At 34.9% G+C, this 23,371-nt stretch overlaps 1 protein-coding gene across 1 annotated transcript in view; it reads right to left on the bottom strand.

Annotated features, from left to right (window-relative positions):
- LOC120349849 (zwei Ig domain protein zig-8-like) overlaps window positions 1–23,371 on the bottom strand; it is a 282,131-nt gene that overhangs the window by 98,100 nt on the left and 160,660 nt on the right. Inside the window, exon 2 of the mRNA XM_039420984.1 lies at window positions 10,315–10,481. Coding sequence (XP_039276918.1) covers window positions 10,315–10,481 — 167 coding nt within the window. The remainder of the gene's footprint in view (window positions 1–10,314; window positions 10,482–23,371) is intronic.

Raw genomic sequence — 23,371 nt, 5'->3', positions numbered from 1 at the left:
TGGAGCCACTATTGAATTTGATCCCAAATTGAACTGATCATTGGATTGACAATGAGTTCATATTCCATTGGATGGTATTGAACTCAATCTATTGTTTCGATTCTAGTAATAAGTAGAACCTTAATTGTTGTATAGAAATATTATATAAGCGAATTGATATGATAAATTATAAAAGTACTAAGCAATAATTTATAATAAATTGAACTGGTTCATGGAGTCTAAGAAGGATATGCAAAAATTAAATATAACAGAGGCAGATTTACTAATCAGAGCAGGGCTACGGAATCAGCTTGAAGTTAATGTTTTGCCAGAAGAACCCAAAATTCAAATTTGGTCGTTAGAAAGAGTGGGAGAATGAAAGAGTATTGGAGGCGAAAGCGGGAGGCCAAGAATGTGAATAATAATAATGATAATGGGTAATGGTGGATTACAACTGTGGTCCTTTACAAAAAAGAAAAGATAACTGACTGCCATATAGTTCAGACAATGAATGCTCAAAAAAGGGTATAGAGGGAAAAGTTTGGAAGACAATTTTCTACCCCGCAGTTTTGTTTAGGGTAGTGAAGAGGTAAACATGTCAAAAGTCCCCACCCCTACCAACTGTGCTAAGGAGGGTAGTTGGGGGTAGTTCAAAAGTACCATTTTTTGGTTTCTCGCATATAACTCGAAAACTATGTGTTTTACAGACATGACTATTCTATAAGAAATTGAAGCTTACATAATTCCCTATAATATTGAATCCACAACTTTTTCTATATCTCTCTCACTTTTCGAGATATCCGCTCTAAAAGCGTGACATTTTTGAAAAAAAAACACATTTTCCCTCAATTTTTAGCTATTTTTGCTCTTATAACTTCTTGAATATCAATTGAAAATCAATGCTGATTATGAGCTTATAGAGCATCAAATTGTCTTCAATTTACGCACATCCCCACGACTGTTGCAGCAGCTTCAGTGTTGAGTGTGAGATCTTCAGTTATGCAAAAATAGACCAATTGACTAAGGAATTTGGAGAGAATGTTTTGAACACAATTTTTGACTTTGCCGCTTTGTTGGGACTAGTTAGGGGGTGAACATATAAAAAGTCCCCATCCCTATCCCTTGTGCTAAAGGGATAAGGGTGGTTTGAGAGTTGCATTTTTCAATGTTTTGCTTACACGATCATATCTTGAGAAAAATGCGTTCATCCAACATGAATAACTATCCAGAAATGAAGATTGATGAATTTTCTACAATATTTGTTCTGTGGTTATTTGTGATATCTCCAACAGTTTTCGAGATATACGCTCTTAAAAGTGTACAATTTTTAAAATAAAAGCTTTTAATCCTATTTTTTGATGTTTCAGGGCCTACAACTGTCCAACAATGCATCAAAAAAATGAATGCTAACTATTCTTCGCATAAATTGCATAACTGAAGATCTCACTCAACACTGAAGCTATTGCCTATGAACAATCAGTATTGCAATACGGAATAATTGCATGGGGGGTGCCAGAAACCTTCATTCCAATAAATTATTCGTTGTTCAAAAGTTTTTAATTAGAGCTATTTCATCCAAATCTAGACGATACCCCAGTAACGATCTTTTTATTGATTTCAATGTTTTAACGCTGAGACAGTTGTACACCAAAAGCCTTCTTCACTTTATATTGAAAAATAAGAATAATATTTCAACCTGCGTGAGCCTTTATACTACTTAAGACCATCTAGCATAATCTACGATAATGATCGGACCGTGCTTGATGTATGTCGTCGACAATTCATCTATGTATCAAATAAATTGATGAACAGTCTCCCTCGAGACTTCCTGAATATTAATATGAATATCGGAAAAGGAAAAATATTGGATGAATATATACTTGAATATAATCTTAGTGAACTCCTATTTCAATAGTCTCCCTACTTTTGAATTAAAAGATCTTGAGTTACTTGCTTACGATTAAAAACAGTTTGCACCCATTTGATTGCTTCAGTAACTTATCATCAACTGTTTTGTTTGTTCTGTTAGTTTAGTTTCGCAGTACTCCTTCTCATTTCTCCTTTTTTTAGTTAACTTGTTCATAGTATCATAGTAGTACCGTGATGTAATTGAATATAATTATTGTCATCGTTGGTAATTGCAAAACCATTAGGTTCCATAAGCATAACTATTAATAATAGCTATTCGAACTTTGTTGTTCAATTAGTCTAATGCTTGTTTTATTCATAATCTTGCTTTCTTCTTTATATAATTATAATCTCTTTCACCTCATCTCTGGAAAGTTTCTACTCTTATTTTTTCAGGTACCTACCTACGTTAGTTATAATTATCACCTGCGCACAGGTTTTAAACCTATGTAGGTATCATTTTCCCTCAAATATTACCCGTAATTATTTATAATAGACATTATATTTATTCTAGCAGCAATATCACTTCCTTATTAAAAAACTATGAATATATAGCTACATTTAGCATCAACTTGCTAGTGCAATAAGTAAGTTCTCTTATTGCTTTTCGTTTTCTTTGTAATGTTTTTGGAAAATAAAGTTCAAAGATCAAAGTTCAAAAAAAAAGCTGCTGCAACAGTCGTGGGATTTGCGTAAACTTGTGAAATTATACATCAAATTGAAGACAATTTTATGCTCTATAAGCTCAGCATTGATTTTTCCAATTGATTTTCAAAAAGTTATAAGAGGAAAAGTAGCTAAAAATTGAGGGAAAATGTGTTTTTTCAAAAATGTCACATCTTTTAGAGCGGATATCTCGGAAAGTAAGAGAGATATGGGAAAAGTTGATCGATCAATATTATAGGAAATTATGTAAGCTTCATTTTCTTATGGAATAGTCATGTCTGTAAAATGCATAGTTTTCGAGTTATATGCGAAAAACCAAAAAATGGTACCTTTGAACTACCACCACCCCATTAGCACAGTAGGTAGGGGTGAGGACTTTTTGATATGTTTACCTTCTCACTACCCTAAACAGAACTGCGGGGTCGACAATTGTCTTCCAAACGTTTCCCTCTATAACACTTCGTTGACTGGGCTAATATATGATGAAATATTATTTGAAACTTATTAGAATCCAATTCCTCCTCTGTTTTAATCGAGTTCTATTCCAGCTCAAATATTTCAAACAGGTTCATAATTGGGAGTTTAAGAATATATATTTTGGAAGGAGATTGATTGATAAGACATTTTCTAGAGTTGATTTTAAATAATCGTGACAGTATAGGCTGATCGTGATAGCCTGTGATATTTTTGACTTTGTGTGACGTGATATAACTCTCAGCTGACATTCTAATGGCAACCTTTTAACCCTTTCTATCCCACTGTTGTTCCTGAACAACATGACTTTCTATGATGTCTATTGGATCAGTGATTGAATGAATCTGCCATCTACTGGCCTTGTTTGAAAGCTACATTAGTCTAGTTTAGTATTATACCACTAGAGAGCACTCAAATGCAGTCTAATTTCTGAAAAAGCAGCTGTCATATCCAATTGTACCAACACTTCAATGTGACAATTTTCTTCGGTTTTTATAATTTTTTATAAAATTCTAAATAACTGAAAATAAGAATAAAAAATATCCATATAATTGTTTATTATTTCATGATGAAATATCAGTCATAAGAATAGAAACTTGAACGAAAATATAATTTATATTCAAAATTTTATGTCTGTTGTTTTAGAACAACATTGGGTCGTTAGAGGAGTCACATGTGAGGAGACTTTGAGGTTATGTTATTGTGTTTCTCTCAGTTTTCAAACGCGTTCGTGGAGTTATTGTTTATTGAATTATTGTGGATGATTGTTTTTCGTTATAATGTACAAAATCTTGGATAATGAAGATTTAGACAAACTCATGAATCTTCCTGAAGATGAGTTGAATAGTTTTTTAGAAATCAAGATACCGGACAGTAATATTATTGCTGATCCTCTGCAAGAGAATGTACAGTGTGATGAATCTTTCAAATAGATCTCATGAGAAGAGAGAAAAATTGTGATTACCTTTTAAAATGAAAGAATTTGCTAAAGGAATAGTTAGCGACCGAGCGATAAAGCTTACTTATCAATAACTGTATATTTGATAAGAGTACCGTTCTGTACTGAATATTTTTCTAGGAAAATTATTCAATAAAATTATAATTATTTTGCAAATAAAGCACAAATTATTTACGAATTGCTCATTGATTTTGAGGTTACACTTTGTTTACTATCGATCAGATGTTTTTAAAACAGTTTCGAACGCAGCTGACTGATTCAAAGTATTGTCAAATGTCACGCTGGCTTCACGTAAGATATAATACCATCTCTAAAAATTATAAAACTATCAATAAAGGATCAAGAATTTCAAATAAAAAAATAAAATGTATGTGTTATCGTTGAAATTACTTATTATTTAAGAAATTATATTATATGTCAGGTCTTATTGTAACTAAATAGGTCATAGCATGAAATTATATTATTGATAAAACGACAGAAATTAATTATAACAGTCTCAAACCTAATAAAAATTGTATAAGAATATTAATTTATTAATGATTTAATTCAACTGAACCACATGGTAATTAAATCTCTTGGCAGGTCTAAGCCAATCATAGTGCATAGAAATAGCACCAAGAAGGTGATCATTTGAAAGCAACACATGTTAATCTATTATCAGACAACAACCCTGCCTTATCATTTATGCTAGCACATGTACATTGTATGAGAGGAACTATGTCCAGAAGATTAAGCAGTTTTAAGAATTACATAAATTAAATTATTATTGTAATTAAAGGAATTGTATTCTACTGCTTGCCACTGACGTCATGTTTACGTCACAAGCGTTCTACCAATGGCAAATTTTTATGCAAACTATTACATCGAGATTCTGAGAAGCAAGGTCTAGCCTAGAAGCTTTGAGAAAAGACAGCACTTCCCTTTTGAAATCCTCACCGTGCAGATCTCTTTTTATAGTTACCAAGACCTATTTGTGAAAATTTCTTGTTCGATTTTAAATGTTCTATTTGTGAGCCGATATTTTAGGCCAATTTATTTGTTATTTGTAAATTTCTGTTTTCATCAATCGATAAATTAGAAGTTTAAAGTAAATTATCCCATAATTAATTTGGTGAAGGAAATATTAAATTAAAATTCCCCACGTGCTGAAACCAAAGCCTGGATTGCCGCCATTCAAACGATTTTGATCTAAAGAAGAAAACCACGACCGCCAAGGAAATTCACGTGAGTTATAAGTTTAAAAAGGGGCCCCAATCTACGCTTCGAAAATATTTCAGTGCAGAAAAAACATAAATTTTTCTTCGTTAAATTATTGGCCACGCCGACAAGCGCTTTTAGTTATTAAGAGCCTAAAATTTATTCAATATTTAATTCATACGAACTTGTAGTTGATTGGCTATCCTCCGCTGCCAGAACCACGACCCCGAGCATTTTTAAAAATATTTTATAATTCATTTTTTCACTATTTTTTCAAAACTGTTCAATTTTATCAATTGTAAAATTCTGTTGAATCACGCATGGTATCATGCAAGCACAAGAAAATTTTTAACTATTCTATTAATGCTTAATTATTATCAACCTGTAAATCAAATTCTGAACCTGCACTGTATGATTACATATTTTATTATAATATATTTCAGTTTTGTTAATTCGCTTTCTGAGTTCGATTATTTCTTGAGCCTGTCAATTATTGTGTCTGATACGTTCTATATCATCAAGAACCGATCGAATACGATCATTGGAATAATTGAATTGAGCTGGATATTGGAACAGGTCTAAGTGGATGTAGCGAGTGGGGTCAGATCGAGATATTTATTCTTTGTCCTTACCTGCTCATATATCAACTTTTATCTGTTACCTACCTCGACTTTGGAGCGAACGCATCAATTGTACAGTGGATGCAGCCATAGATCATATAAATTCCTACAATAGAGCTTAAAGCCCGACAAGACTCTGTTCTCGAAATATATTCTGAACGATATTTGGTCCAAATACCGTATTTTAATCCTTCAGAACTTATTAGAGACGCAGTCCCGTAAATTATCTACATCGGGATTTTTGCTCGACCTGTATGATTTTGTATGCTCATTCTTCACAGGTAATAATTTTAAGGTATCCGTCTTCAGTGTTTAGCGATCGCTACACTGCTTATAAAAATTTCATCACTATACAATTTGTCATTAGAAGAATCAAGGGTGAGCGAGCGTTTAGGCCTCCCGCGATTCCGACAATTGTATTGAATCTTGTAGTGAATCAATCAGTCTGGTGTACATTCAGCGTCCACGCACGCAATTACAAAATTTATAGCCGCTACACCATTGACTCAGTACAAGATTCACTCTACATGTGTGAAGCCGTTAAAAAACGCACCACATGATTTGCCGGCCCAACGTGAGGCATTTGGATACAGCACTACATGATTTGGCAAATCTCTCTACATATGTGAGGCGAGTAAAATACCGCTCCACAACAGGTAAGATTCTCTCCGATTTATTTTCAAAAGTCTGTTTTACCTGTGCAATCTAAATCATTACCTGAGTCAGCAAATAGAGAAAATAGGCTCAACTGCTATATAGCATATCTCCAAAGTCACTCTTTCAACTTGTAGCAGAGCTTTATAGCTGAGCTACATGTAGCTCTGCTACATAGTGTAACCTAGCTTCATAATTCCCTTTTTCTCCAGACACTGGAAGAAATATTGGGCACGAACATGGGTATTTTGCAAAACAAGGAAGCTGTGTAAGACTGGGTACACCAAGGTGTATTGCACAAAATGTGGAGTACGTCTTTGCTCAGTCCCAAACAGAATGTGCTTCAATGATTACCATAGATAAAATAAAAAAATCCAATAGGCTACAAGGAACAACTTGTTCTACAAAAATAGTAAATATGATAAAGTAGTAGATGTAGTAAAGTAGTAAATTTATAATATGATAAACCCCAATTTCCAGTTTTTAGTTTGTTTCATATTATGTAAGTATGTATCAGTTAGATATGAACATAATAAATAAGTTCTTAACCAAAATATAGTTTTAAAAAAGTAGGAAATTTATGATATTTAGAACCTTATTTTCAGTTTCAATTTCACGTTTTTATATTATGTAAATATGTATCAGTTATGAATATAATAAATAAGTTAGTCACCAAAATCTGGTTCTGTGTATCACATTTTTGAGAATCCATTTTACTACTCTTGAGAATTCTATTATATGACTTTCATTGTTATACTGTTGAAATCAAGAAAAAATTATTGATTAGGAATGATTCCATAATGAAATCATTCACCTTTCCTTGAATAAAGCATGATGAAAGTACCATTGATTTTTCTAATGCAAAACCAAAATTCTCTACTATATGTATTTGAAATGACCCAAATGTCCCAATGTTGTTTTGAAACAACAAACCCCTAGGGGGCCCCTGGAGGGTGAGAAAAATTTTGGGAAAATCATTTTCTCATTTTTAAGAGTGTTTTGAAACATAAAAACACCAGAATAATTTTTTCATCTTGTTTTTTCATAAATTGGGATAGAAAGGGTTAATGTATTTTTTTTTGTGCTGATAACTCCGAACTTCTTGTGATATGACTTCTTTGTAAACTGATTTCTCTGGAATCCTTGTGATAAGGCTTCTTTGTCTTCTTGTCTGACTGGGATGTGTCTATTGTGAATGCATTAGAGATAAATGTAATGCTGCATCAGCTGTAATATTGCCTCAGCAAGAATATTAATCAATTGATAGATCCCATTATATTGAGCGAGCAATTTGAGTATATTTATATATATTTGTATGGTTATGTGGTTACCTGGTTATCCGGTTATGTGATTATATGGGTATATATTAATGTTCAACGGATCTCGAAAACGGCTCTAATGATTTTCACGAAATTTGAAACGTAGTGGGTTTATGATAATATCATATGATAATACTACGAAGATTTGTTTGCACTATGTCACAGCCCAGGTATAACTCGCTGTGGGACATTAAAAGGATAAATACGTCCTTGGAAAAAAATCTGGAAATTTTGTCGTCTGTCGATACCGTAATGGAAGAGTGTGAACGAGGGCATGTGTGGGATCATCCAGCTGATCTCAGCTTTCTTTTTGACGAGAAGAAAAATCTGGTGTGGCGCACTCACACAACTTTCCTTGCCGTTATGAAAATTGATCTCCTGACGCTAGTGTTCCCGCGTATCTCAAGCTCAAGTCTACTATTCAAAGATTTGAGCCAGCTGGTGACAGGGCAATAACGCTGGAGGCACACGCTATCTGTCACGTTGTCTGCTATCTCTTCATAGTGAATCATTTAATAGAATCAACAGTTGCCAACAGTTTGCAATAATTGGATAATAACATTTTCTCGAATTTCGAGCTTATTTTTAATTTTAGGTGAAAATGTTACTGAAAATTAATTGTAGAGATTCTCATGCTTAATCTATTCCACTCAATTTTTTTTGTTTAAATTGTATCTGAAGCCTGATAATAGAGAATCTAAAATCAAACTTCGCATAGATGGGGCGGAGCTCCTGACATTTTTACAGATATGGGACTTGTGGCAGTTGATAGAGCTTATCAATGACTATTTTAGGTATAACTTTAATCAAGATCGTTGGAGCCGTTTTCTAGAAAATCGCGAAAAACCCTGCTTTTGACAACATTTTCGCCATTTTAGCCGCCATCTTGAATCGCATTTGATTAAATTGTTCGTGTCGGATTCTTATATTGTAAGGACCTCACGTTCCAAATTTCAAGTCATTCCGTTAATTGAGAGATGAGATATCGTGTACACAGACGCACATACACTCATACACACACACACACACACACACACACACACACACACACACACACACACACACACACAACACACACACACACACACACACACACACACACACACACACACACACACACACACACACACACACACACATACAGACCAATACCCAAAAACCACTTTTTTGGACTCAGGGGACCTTGAAACGTATAGAAATAAATTTAGAAATTGGGGTACCTTAATTTTTTTCGGAAAGCAATACTTTCCTTACCCATGGTAATAGGGCAAGGAAAGTAAAAATTCAGCAAGAAAAACTCATTTTTGTTTATTTCTCTTTTTCAGAAAACATGTTCATTTGAGAAAGTCTAAGATAGTAACTAGATGCTGTTAGTGTAGAATAGTACATAGTATATCAACAAATATTGTTAAAAAACAAACACATCGTTAATTTCAAATAGATATAGGCTACTATTAATTCGATTTAGAATGATATACTATGTTTGCTACAATATTTGTTAATATACCATGTACTATTCTACACTAACAGCATCTAGCTACTATTTTAAACTTTCTGAAGTGGACATGTTTTCTAAAAAAAAGAGAAATAAACGAAAATGAGTTTTCCTTGCTGAATTTTTCTTTTCGTGAGATCCCACACATGCACTCGTTCACACTCTTCCATTACGGTATCGACAGAAGACAAAATTTCCAGCTGTTTTTACAAGGACGTATTCATCCTTTTAATGTCCTTCAGCGAGTTATCCATGAGCTGAGACATAGTGCAATCAAATCTTCATATCATAAACCTACTATGTTCCAAATTTCGTGAAAATCGATAGAGCCGTTTTCGAGATCCGTTGAACATAAATATATACCCATATAAACATAACCAGATAACCAGATAAATATACATAAATTTACAGAAATTGTTCGCTTAATATATATTATTATATGAGGATTCTAAATCGAATTCTTAGTATATCTTTCTATTTGTAATTGATGATGTGTTTGTTTTTTGAAGTGTGAATAAATTGTTATTCTGATGAGTGACAGTAGCTTAACCTAGATTTTGATTTGGACTGTTGCCTGTATAAGCCTGTTGTGCCTCATCATATAACTGTAAAAAATAATTGTACGACTGAGAAAATGAATTAATAAATATAAACCATGGATTCAATCTTTCCTTACAAATTTTCTATGCTTTTACACTTCAGAGCAAAGCTCGGTCCCCCGATATTGTATTAGAAATGTATCTTTTTGCCATTTGTGGTGATATTTGTTTTCCTATTGTGAAGTACATTATTTTTTATGGTTGTACCGCTGAAAGATACAATTGATTTTCCATTTATTAAATATTCTTCCATTAGAGTTGTATTGTGTTTGATATTGTAGTACTTTTCTATCCTGGAACTTTTGATTGTAAAAGAGCAAAAATATCAATGTAGGCACAGGTTATATGGATAAATAAATTTCTCCCAATAAGTATTGTTCCAATTAATCCATATTATGTATTTCTGTGAAAAATAGTTTGTTTGGGACTTAAGAGTCTTACTCACCACTCCATCTCCAATACCATGAACTAAACAGGGTATAAGCGCCGTGCTGCCAGTCTGCGCAGTGATTAGCGTTGAATTTTCGGTAGCGAATTGTGGTGGTAGGGCGGGGGGGAAACTGGCTTCTAGCTCGTTGCCTGTTGCTTCCGTCACTGAAGCCCCTTGCTGGCCTGAAACAGATAGGAATATTGATGATAAGACAAATAAATTACTATTTTCTAATGGACTTTTCGACAGTGGAACCCTCTGATATGAAAATTTCAGGTCGGTTGCGAAAGATAACTCACCATCTGTTGTCCTTTACGTGGAAAAATATTGAATTTGACCTCGAAATATCGAAATTGCATTATTGTATTGTCGTCAGATTTTTCCATTATTTTTTGTTGCATTGTTTCACTTAGATGACATAATTTTCCGGGGGTTGAATTTTATTGAATCTTCGTGCAACTGTATGGATTACTACAGTATCTATGAATCCTGCGAATAAAAGAATCATTATGATATCGCTGTGATTGTCCTCTTTTCTCCCGTTGGCATAGCAGGGGTGTATGAGAAAGTATGATAGAAAAAATATAATAAAATCGTTAGTGCATTTTCCAAACTGAGTGAAGAATTTCAGATTTTTCCTGTGAATTTAAATTTTGAGGATGTATCATAGTCCAGAAGGATCGATCTACTCTTGAGAATAGATTGAATGAAAAAAAATTGTCAAAAACCAAGATTTATTGATACTTAGAAATCAACTTCTCAACTACACAAAAGAAACTTGAGAATAGATTTGAAAAATGCTTCCACTTGGAAAATTGTATGGTTTCTTCCTATAATATCATATCAAAACAATAATTTGTCAGTTGTTGAAAATTTGATTGAAATGAAGATTTGTGGATATAATAACGAGAGCGGAATATTGATTAATTGCGTGCAATATAACACAATTAAAAAAGTGCAACGCATTGGAAACGTTGTAGCGAGATCTGTTCCAACTGTTAGCATGAAAATCGGTGAGGCTATTTTCTGAAAAGGCAGACACTACTTTCAAGTGCATCTCAGTAGTCGATTGCATTGGAAATTTGAAATTTGTTTTAATATTCTCAACCCTTTGAGTAATTATCTGAAACAAAATAAGATGTGAGAGTTTGATTGGAAGGCTACATTGGAATAGAAGGAATGGAAAGCAAGAGAAACATCGTGAATTCTTGATTATTGAGTATGATTCACCGTGTGATCTCGATCATCGAGTATTCTCCAAAATAATGTGTAATTTCAAAGAGATGTGCGAAAGGTTTTTTGACGAATCACCAGATATCAAAATTGATAATATTTTTCTATCATCATGAGTAGAGTCTCTCATGATACAGCAGGACTTCGTGTGCAGGTTTGGGAGGATGGAATCAGACTCTCTCCTCAACAATAATTCTGTTATAAGCCATTCAACTTCAACAAAGACGTCCATGAAGTCACAAAACCTCAACTAATCCAGTGCACGCCCGTAAAACGCTCTCATTGTTCAATGCTGGTCTCTCACTCTCAAATTACGGTACAAGACTACATTTTGTTGAATGATTCCTTATACCGTAATTTATTCATGATATCTCATAGATTGTAATGGAAATCAACTCAAACCTGATTGGAAAATACTAACCATAAACTAACTGGGAACCCCCTGGCTCAATCATCAACTGGAGAAAACCAACTTGAAAAACACTAACAAAATATTATAATCAATAATTATATGTAAACAGAGCAATATCTTCGGTTCCCGTATTTTCAAACTTAGGCTAGATTGATATTTACCACGATATTCATAGTGATTTTCTTCTCAAGTATGATGAATTACACTGCCAATAATTATCGTGAACAAATTAAAAGCTAGAATTGCTGATGAACCCAATAATAGTAGCCTACTTGTAGTTTGAAGCCATCACAAAAGCAAGTAGAAGTACTTGAAAGTTGAGACACCAAATTCTTGGAAAGATAATTCTTGAAACGAGTCATATTTGGTAGTTGTAGTCTAATTTGAAGTAAAAACTTTGTTGTTAATTACACAAATGAACATTATTGATATAAACTCATTTGAAATGCGAATTAACTAAATGAATTACGGAGACAGTGTGTACCGAAGTGAGTTCTCCTCATGAGTGAATAACCGAGCAACTCATCTCTCAGAGGAGTTCTAATACAATTCCAGCCGGAGAGGAAATAAATTCACACCAGAAAAAAAGATAGAGAATGAGTTGAGCGGCAAAATTCGTAGAATTATTTCCACTTTTTCCTACTGTTGGCAGCGCAAGTTGAGAGAAAAGTTGGCATATAATTAAAAAGTTGTAGCATTACGACTCAACCCGTTTCTGATTGGGATGGTTCCCGGGTGAAAAAATTGCGGACTTTAGTTATGACAAGTTGGAAAGTGTTCACAACGCAATAAATCAGACAAGGAGCGCTCGAGTGAAGGAGGACTCAACTGGAGGAGTCCTTGGGTCTGAACTCACAACTCTGGAAATAAGCACTAACTGATGGAAGTTTCAAGAAAGTACGCTGAGTGAACTTGGATGCTTCTTCTTAACTGATTTGAAGGATAATGAAGCTCAGAAACCTTGAAATTCTCAGAGCTTGTTGAGATTACCGGATAATTATACTGTTTATCAGTTTGTGAGACATGGTGATTGTGTAGTTTCAACCTTTTACTGGCTGATCTCACTTGGTCTTGATTTCCATCTCTATGTGTTAAAAATAATGGGACGACCAATGAAGCAGAGTCGGTTTGACTTTGAACACATCATCAACCAGATATAGTATCATGTTTCATAATATCAATTGAATAAATAATGGGTAATATGTTTTTTCTCAATCTTTCATACTAGAATCAGCTATTATTCAAGTCACACCTAGTTTCGGATAATAATTATTTCATTTTCATTAATATTTAATGAGTGAAATTGAATTTTGAAAGAATCAATAATATTACAAAGTGAACAAATATTCTAATTCATCATCTGATGAGTATTAATAGTTTTGGTCATGATGAATAAATCAATGAAAGATGAGTCAATCAGTATACTATTTATGAAAACAAGCTCCAGCTCTATTGACTTGTATTGTGCAAAAAAACTCATTCTTGTGGAAACACTTTCAAACGCCAATCATCTCCACGTTTGTGTAAATATCTCACATACTTCAAATTATTATTGAAGTACCTATTCTAAGTACTTCAAGTGTAAATTTCCCACGTAGTTTAAATAATCATTCAAGTACGTATGTACTTCAATTATCCGTTTATGAATCATTATTCGAAGAAGTTATCTCACATTAATATTCTCACCAGCCATCAGCGAACCCAGCTATCCCCGCACTCTTGGCCACTGTAATCTACCTTGCAGAAACGTTTGTTTGTGCCAAATTTTTGTGATTTCAAAGATGGCGCAATGAACTAAACAGAGAAAGCAACAACACTATTCTTGAAAGGTGTTCGTTTCCTGTTGGGGGTCGTAAATGTGAGCTACGAGCTTCGCTTGCGCCTCGGCAGCCCGCAAAACTTGGGCGTCGCTGATCTTTCCTGTTTCGAATTGCTTGAAATTTACATAAGAGGTGGGCGGTGGATGTGAATGAGAATGGGACGTTGAACCATTGCAATGAATCTAGTCTAGAATGGGAACTCTGCGCCAATCAAGCGATGCGTATCGTGCACCGAATTCCAGCACACTCGCATCTCTTCATTGAACGTTATCTGTCTCTCTTTAACTTATCTATCCTCTTCCACTCCATCTCCCTCTCACCATGCAGAGTGATCCTGCAGTATCCACCATCATCTGTATTTTAAGATTAATGATGATTTCTAATTCCCTCAAGATTTCATTATTGGGTGAAATTTTGTGGTACTAGCGAGCTCAATCTTGTATTCTGATATTGAATCGTATATATTATCGTAATATTTAATAAGTATTCAATGATACAACTCTACTGTATACTTATTCTATAATATGCCGTTTATTCATGATTGAACAAACAATGAATATAAAAATCAATCCCAGATATTTGTACGCAGAGGTACAAATTTTGTCAAATTGGGAGAGCCATCCTGAGATTTTCACTACTACTTGATTTTATATTACGACTACTTGTAGAAATTGGTTGAAGAATAAAATTGAACAGCAATAACCAAAACTAGTTTCTCAATTGAAAGAGAAGTTATGTCAATAATGAATTCTATCCATTCAATATGAATATCCAACAAAATATCAACACCATTGTTAAAATGGTGAACGTTATGAAATTTTTAAGACTAACTAATATTTTTATATAAAAATGAGATCATACTCAGTGATGTGATTGTTTTGGATAATGAAGGAGGTAGGCTTCAGTACAGAATTCATTGAATAAAATCCTATGAATGGACTGACTCAAGAGTAGTATATGTAATTAATGAAATTATGTTATTGCAAGTGTGCAATTTTTTTCCAAATGAGATTCATATTATTTATCTCCCACATGGTTTGTGAAAGAACATTATTCTTTTTTGGAATACAATCGATTTCTTGTTCAAGAACCCCAAACTCCACATAATATAATTCAATACAAGAATATAATTTGTAGAGGAGTTTTTTTGGAAAATCAAGAATTAGTTCATATGACAAAACTGTTTCAGAATAGTTACAACTGTATTGTTTGAATGGCTCGTCAATTCCTACCCAATCTGTGATCAACTACTCCAGGTTTCACAGGTGGCTTGCAAAAACTTGAATCCAAACACCCTGATTTGAGCAATCAGTGCTGTTGTCAATATTGATGTTGACAGTGCTGATGAGAAAAATATCCACTAATGCATTCTCAATCACAGTCATCGATTTTCAGTTGGGCATGGTAATTTCATCCTCGACATGGAGTTATTGTGAATTTATGAAGATTATCCATTCAAAAATGAATTATTATTATTGATGTGTTCGTGGATGAACAACAGGCTTGGAAATACCAATCAAGCTGATAGTTCCAATTTTAACAGGTGAAGCAGTTGTTGGTGTTCCAATAACATGATTCTTCACAATAAACGTGTTCAATATCAAATAACTAGCCGTCAGGCTCGCTTCGTTCGCCATATCCGTCTAGCCAGGGATCTCCGCCCCCTGGACCACCAGCTGGATCGTCCAAAAATGAGATCAGCGGGCGCTTCGCTCGCCTGCATTCTTCATTTGAGCATGCTTCATTCCATCATAAAGTCAAAGTAGTGAGAAAACGCAGAAAAGCTGAGATGAACGTTGGAAAAACGCTGATTTTGGGCGTATCTTTGATGAAATATTAGTAACCTCATCACAAAATTTTTAGACCCTAGCTACAGTTATTTTGGGCGTATCTTTGGCGTTATTTCAAATTCCTTTTGAAACAACATTATTACACCCAAGCTGAGCTTCTGTGATAAATTTGAACATTTTTTGTTCATTTGTTCTCGTTAAAGCTGAATAAACGCTAAAAGCCGCTGGTAAAACGCAGATTTTAGGAGTATCTTTGGCGTTATTGCAAATTCCTTCTAACACAACATTATAACACCCTAGCTCAGCTTGTGTACTGAATTTGGACAATTTCTGTTCATTTGTTCTCGATAAATCTGAGAAAGCGCAAAAAAACACTGAAAAAAGGTAATTTTGGGCGTATCTTTGACGTTATTGCAAATTTCTTCTAACACAACATTATTACACCCTAGCTGAGCTCCTGTACTAGATTTGAACATTTTCTGTTCATTTGTTCTCGATGAAGCTGAGTACACGCTAAAAGCCGCTGGAAAAACGCAGATTATGGGCGTATCTTTGGAAATTTTTCCAAATCCGTTTTTAGTGCGCCTCTAAAGGACCAACTGAATATACCTATCAAATTTGAATGTTTTTGGTCCGGTAGATTTTTAGTTCTGCGAGAGAGTGAGTGAGTGAGTAAGTCAGTCTGTCAGTGAGAGAGTGCAATTTCGCTTTTTTATATAGATATTAGTATAATATTAAATCAGATTAGAAATTCATTCTGCATTGGCATTGCACATTTATATGACGAATTGAAAATGAGAAAACCATCCATCATTTCTTTCTTACTATATATTTTACTTTTTTCTCCACTTTCCCTCACTCATACCCACTCATATACTACTTTTTCTCCTCTAGGTGCTCTAAGGCTGGTTGCACACTCATTCGGTCCGTTTCGTTTTCGGCGAATTCCGATAAGTGTGAAACGGTAATTCGGTTTGAATTCGCTACCGAATAGAAACCGCATAGAACCGAACGCCCACTTGACTCTGATAATTCCATCAGGTTCCAATTCGTTGCTAGCGAGAGGCTACTTTCACACACTTTCGGTTCGGTTCGGTTCGTTTCGTTTTCGGCAAATTCCGATAAGTGCGAAACGATGATTCGGTTTGAATTCGGTACCGAATAGCAACCGCATAGCACCGAACGCCCCCTAGACACGAATGGGTTTCATCATAATCGAATTCGTTGCTAGAGAAACAGGAAAAAACAAAGTCTTTTACACACAATTGGTACCCCAATTTCTAAATTTCTATACGTTTCAAGGTCCCCTGAATCCAAAAAAGTGGTTTTTGGGTATTGGTTTGTATGTGTATGTGTGTGTGTGTGTGTGTGTGTGTGTGTGTGTGTGTGTGTGTGTGTGTGTGTGTGTATGTGCGTCTGTGTACACGATATCTCATCTCCCAATTACCAGAATGACTTGAAATTTGGAACGTAAGGTCCTTACACTATAAGGATCCGACACGAACAATTTCGATCAAATGCGATTCAAGATGGCGGCTAAAATGAAGAAAATGTTGTCAAAAACAGGGTTTTTCGCGATTTTCTCGAAAACGGCTCCAACGATTAAAGTTATACCTGGAATAGTCATCGATAAGCTCTATCAACTGCCACAAGTCCTATATCTGCAAAAATTTCAGGAGCTCCGCCCCATCTATGCAAAGTTTGATTTTAGATTCTCAATTATTATCAGGCTTCAGATACAATTTAAACAAAAAAAATCGAGTGGAAAAGATTCAGTATGAGAATCTCTACAACTAATGTTCAGTAACATTTTCACCTAAAATTGAAAATAAGCATGAAATTCGAGAAAATGTGATTATCCAATCGCAAACTGTTGGCAACTGTTGATTCTATTAAATGAATCACTATGAAGAGATAGCAGACCTCGTATGTCTCCAACGTTATTGTCCTGTCACCAGCTGGCTCAGATCTTTGTTTATAAATAGACTTGATATGCGCGAGAACACTAGCGTCAGATGATCAATTTTCATAACGGAAAGGAAAGTTGTGTGAGTGACCCACACCAGATTTTTTTAACCTGATATCGTGATTATCTGTTTGAAAATTTTCCAAGTCAAAATCATATGGTCAATTCATTTCTGTTAGTTCACAGGAACATTTTTTTCTCAATGAATAGTTTGCTAAAAAAATATAAAAGATATAAATTAAAACTCAGGGAGAATGATTTTTTTTAATTTTTCCACAAATATTACATGATTTCATGAATGGAGAGAAGAGATGAAGTTTACATACCATGTGTCAAAACAAGGAAGAAATTTTCAATTTAAAAAATTAATCTCTCTGAACATCCAAAATTAACATGATCAAAAAGAAACTATTCAAAAAAATAATGATTCACAATCTATAATTAACTTTAAAATTTTGTTGTTCTAGAAATAACATCCTACAATTTAACACCAGCTGTTATATTTAAATATACAAGCATGAACTGTGAAAATCCAAACACAGCTGTGTTTGAGAAGAAAATACCTAATTAGAACCGTACGAATAAAAACCTGACATGTATGAAAGCCTCATTCGTTTTCGGTAACGAACCGAACCGAATGAAACCGAATGCGTATGAAGCTAGCCCTATTCACTGATATAGATGTGCATAATATGCAAATTAATGGAAATGTCAGCTTTGAATTGCATTGAATTGTGATGGTTTCTGATATTTAAAATATCTTTGTAGTCACTTTTTTCAATATCTCTGTACAGGGTCAAGTCCACGGGGCGAGTTTACAAGCTTCAAGCCGGCTTTTTTACTAGCAGCTCGTAAACTAGCCCTGTGGACTCACCGCACTCGCTTAGAAGCTCCTTTTAAAAAAGCTCTTGAAAAAGTTGACTCTGCCGGCGACTCAACACGCCACTCGCCGGCTTTTGAGCAGAAGCGCATGTGCATACTCCTCAATTCTATAGGTTAAAATCTGGCGCGAGAGGCATAACGACATAACCTAATTTTCAAATCAAGCCAAGCTCTGCATGAAGTCGGAAAATTTCTAAAAATATTAAATCAGGTTAATATTACAAGTAAAAACAGGTAATAAGAGCAGTTAAACAGTGTTGAAAACAGTATTCCACACGCCAGCTACTTGGCTACTGAGCAAGTGGAATGTTTAGTGTGTACTCGACAACTAGCGCACTCGCCGGCTTCTTACTTGCCGGCTTGTAGCTTGTGAAAAAAGCCCCGTGGTCTTGACACTTATGAGTCAATGACATGAGTATTTGACTCATAGCTATTTATTTGCAGTAATTTACAGGGGTTTGTAGAAAGAGAGGATGTTGGTCCTCTCCCTCTTCTTTCTCCCATCAACTCTTTCTTTTCTGTTCGGGAGTAAATGAAGAGGATATTCTTGGATATCCTTCTCCAAGAATGATGACTACATCTGTTCAAACTCCTACCGTGCGGAATTTAGTATGCAATATTGTTAATCAGTGTATTCTAGAACTAGATCATTGATGAATCATATAAATATATTATGAGAAATCTCATATAATCCAGTTTGATCTTTTTATGTCCAAATCTACTATGGTATTCTTCTTCCTTTCCCCTTAAACCTCCGTCTTAAATCTTTAGTTCCCTGTAATTTTCTCTTTGTTTCTGTAATTACCGTGATGTCAACATTTTGTTTTCCAAGATTATAATCAAGTTCATCTTCCTTATTTGATATTCTCCTTACATTCCACGTCGCTAATTTTAAAATATCCGCAATACCAAATCGTTTTTCTTGAGAGATCCTTTTTCATTATTATCCAAATTCCGGTCCTATTTCCGAGGCTGTTTGTAAGTTTGTCAGTGAATGGAAAAAGACAGAATTAATCTCTCTTTTCAAAAAAGGAAAGCGAAATAATTGCAAAAATTATAGGTTAATTACAGTTTACTAAATGTTGGGTACAAAATCTTTTCTAAAATAATAAATGGTAGAGTGAAAATTATTGCAGAAGCCATTTTAAATGAAAAGCAGAGTGGCTTCAGAAAAGGACGTTCTTGCTCAGACAACATTTTTTCAGTAAAAAGAATAATAGAGAAGAGAAGAGAATTCAATCTTAAAATGCACATGGCTTTCATCGAATTTGAGCAAGCGTTTGACAGAGTGAATCGATGCCGTTTGTGGGACATTCTTAAAGAGAGAGGATACCCTCTACACCTGGTGAATGTGATTAAATCGCTCTACAATAAAACGCAAATAGTAATCAATACAGGTAAGGATCGACTAGACGAAATGATTATAAATCAAGGAGTTAGACAAGGGTGCAGCTTATCACCCACTCTATTCAATATTCATATGGACCACATTTCCAGAAAATGGAAATGTAGAGTAGCTTTAGGAATTAAACTAACAAATGACGAGTACCTAAATGCATTATTGTTTGCTGATGACTTGTGGATTATCCAAGACAGTGAAAATGACCTCCAAAAATCAGTTTATGTTCTTAACGAAATTTTTAAAGAGTACAATTTTAAGATATCAATAGACAAGACAAAAATTATGGCTTTCACAGGTAAACATCCAACCCGGTCAAGAATTGTGATTGACAACAAAGTTCTAGAACAAGTGTCGAAATATACATATTTAGGATGTGACATCAGTTATAGTGAAGATTTGGATATCGAGAAAAAGATTGGAAAATTTCAAGTGGTATGTGGCAATATTAGCAGAACCTTGGGGAAGCAAGCACGGAGAGGAACTATAATGAAATTTTATAGAATAATGGCTGCTCCAGTCCTCCTCTACGGAAGTGAGTCGTGGGTTACAACTAAACCCCTAGAGAGTAGAGTGCAGGCGGCGGAGATGCGATTCCTCCGGAGAACCAAGGGCTGCGATAGAAGGGACCACATCAGAAACGATGATATCCGAGCAGAGTTAGGAATTTAGAGCTTGTTGGAAAAAGTCACACAATACCGGAAACAGTGGAAAGACCATGTGGAAAGAATGCCGGCAGAAAGGCTTCCACTACAAATATTGAATTATAAACCGGCAGGGAAAAGATCTATTGGTAGGCCACGGAAGAGATGGCAATAAATACACTAGGCTACTTGTTTATATTATAGCGTAATTTTGTAATTGAAATATAGATAATTATAAGCTGTTTGTAAGTCGGAACAGGCATTAACCTAATCCTTGTACTTAAGATGATGATGATGACCTCTGTCTTTCGCTTGTCCTTATTCTTCTTTCCTCTCCAACTCCTTTTCTATTTTCCCTCCAGCCACCTTCTTTCCCTTCTTCTTTTTCTTTTCCAACCAACGTTCAGTTCACAACCTATCTTCTTATCTTCCTTCTTCGCCAACTTGTCCTACTCTTGCTCCACCCCCTCTCACTATTTCTTCTTCTCCCACGTCTACCCATCCTTTTTTCTTTTCACCTTCAACTCCCTGTTCTACCTCTTCTCCCTCATTCAATATCCTTCTCAAACCTCTTCTTATCTGCCACACTTAGCAAACTACATAAATCTGAGACTCCACTCCCCACTCTCCGGTCTTATCCCACTTGCTCAGTAAGAACAGTAGATTTATTTCGTTGAATCTACATAAATAAATACACTGAAAACTTCTCCTTGTTCGTCTCTCATAAGCAGTGCACTGTTACAAGTTGGAGATTAAGGCCCGAGCTACGTTTACTCTCTTTTTCTTCCTTTTCTTCTCCTCCTCCTTGAGACGCATTTCACTGGTGACTGCACAAGGGAGATGTTTCTCACCCTCTCATATCATTGTACCTAGCGTATGCCAGATCGGAGTATCAGTCGTTCTACCTCGAGCTATTCTTCTTATATTATTTGTCTTACGTTTTTGGGTTTTTCGGTCTCTTTTATCATCCACGCAATCCCTTGGTACTTGATGTTTCCTCTTCTTTTGCTTTACTTTTTCGTTCCACAGGCTCTTGACTCTGAATTATCAGATCTTTTAGCTTTGTAGATTTTCAATTCTATCTCTTCTTCTCCCAAAGTTTTTTTCAGTTTGAATTCTGTTTTCACTTCCTCTCCATCCTTCCTCCATACTCTCTCCATCCCTTCTTCACTTTTCTCCAATTTAAGTCTTCTTATACATTCGAACATTGGCATTTGATATCCATCAGATTTTATTTCCTCATACTCACCTATGCTCTGACCCCAAGCAATATGTGTATGCTTATCTTTTTTTCTATTACATCATTTTACTCTTCGCCTTCACTTACCATAGTATCCTTCTCTTCCTACTTAAGCAATCACTTTTTTCAAATTTCCTTACTACTTTGGCGTTATTCGATTACCTGCATCATTCAACTCCCACATTCCTAATAATTGTACTATTTCGTTTTTGGCTTTTTTTACTACTCCTATCCTCTTGCTTGTCTCCTAGACCTTAAATATTTTTTTCATCTGGAACTCCAAGTAGTGTCTTCATTCTCAGATCCAACTTTCAACAAGGATTTACACTCCACACCTATTATCCTTGGTCAGATTATGAATATCTTCTCTATCCTTCATATGATAATCTCTATCTTGCATCATTCCTCAGTTATTCCTCCTATTCATATTTCCATCTACCTCCTTCTTCTGCTTTAAAACTCTTCTAATTATCTTCTTATCCATTTGCCACCATCTTCTCCCACATCATCTGTCCTCTCTTTTTTCTCTTCTTCTCCAATAGTTGAAAATCTTCTTTTCTTCCATTAGCCTACTCCCTCATCGATCCCTCTTCTATATTCATGCTTGACCACCTCTCTTGATCTTCCTCCTCTTCTTGTCCCACTCCTCTCTCATGTTCCAAGTACATCATTCTCTTCTCTTCACCTCATCTCTATCCATCTGTAACGACTGTCTTTATGCTCTGTCCCAATATTATCCATTCATTTCTTCCACCTCTTTCCTTGTACTATGTGCTCTCGTCTTGCAGTCCCTTACCTCTTCTACATTGTCACAACTTCTCCTCCCTCCACTACCTGTTTTGTGCCGTATTTCTGTGTTTTCCTCAGCGAAAGACGCAAGGTTTATCTTGGCAAGCTTAGTCATGCTTATCCACTGTTTCAGAAATGAGCCAACAAACATTCAGCATTGCCTTGTTAGAGATTCTCAGGAGAGAAAGTTCTCCAGCCCCTAAAAATCCCAGCGGATTCGTGTCTTGGATATTTTGTCACCAAGAATTAATTAAAATATTTCAATCTTGAGTTAGAACCACCTTTTCACTCCCTTCACATTTCTATTGCAAGAGTGTAACTTGAAACTACGTGCGAATATACAGAGTGAGTCGTATGTATGAGAACCCTTCAATAAGTTGGAGACTGGTATAGATATAATACTGTAACTTTCAATATGAAATTTCATGAAGCTTCATGAAAGTTATGAAGCGATTTAGCTGTGGGAGAAAATTAAACAAAGAAAATATTTATACATTTTTCAAGTATACTGAAATGAAGTTTGTAATAATTCGTTATTGGACGAATACTCTACCTTTTGACGTACAACTGAATGTCAACCCCTCATAAGGGGATGACTCAGTGGTTGTAGCTCGGATATTTAGAATGTAAACACCCTTTGTTTAGTACATCATTTTAACGGCCTTTTTACAACAAGAAAGATGGCATTGATAGAAAAGTTCTATATGATGCTTGAATAGGAAATGGCAGCTGATTGAAGTTTTAGTTTTTACAAAAATGAGGGGTTGTAACTCAAATATTTCAAAAGTAAACACCCATTGTGTGATACATCATTTTCAAGGCCTTTTCAAAACAAGAAAGATGTCATCAATAAAAAATGTTCTATGATACTTGTATCCAAAATGGCGGCTGATTGAA

The sequence above is a fragment of the Nilaparvata lugens genome, chromosome 2 (genome assembly GCF_014356525.2).
Source record: "Nilaparvata lugens isolate BPH chromosome 2, ASM1435652v1, whole genome shotgun sequence".
NCBI lineage: Eukaryota > Metazoa > Arthropoda > Insecta > Hemiptera > Delphacidae > Nilaparvata > Nilaparvata lugens.
This window is presented reverse-complemented; position numbering and strand designations above follow the sequence as displayed.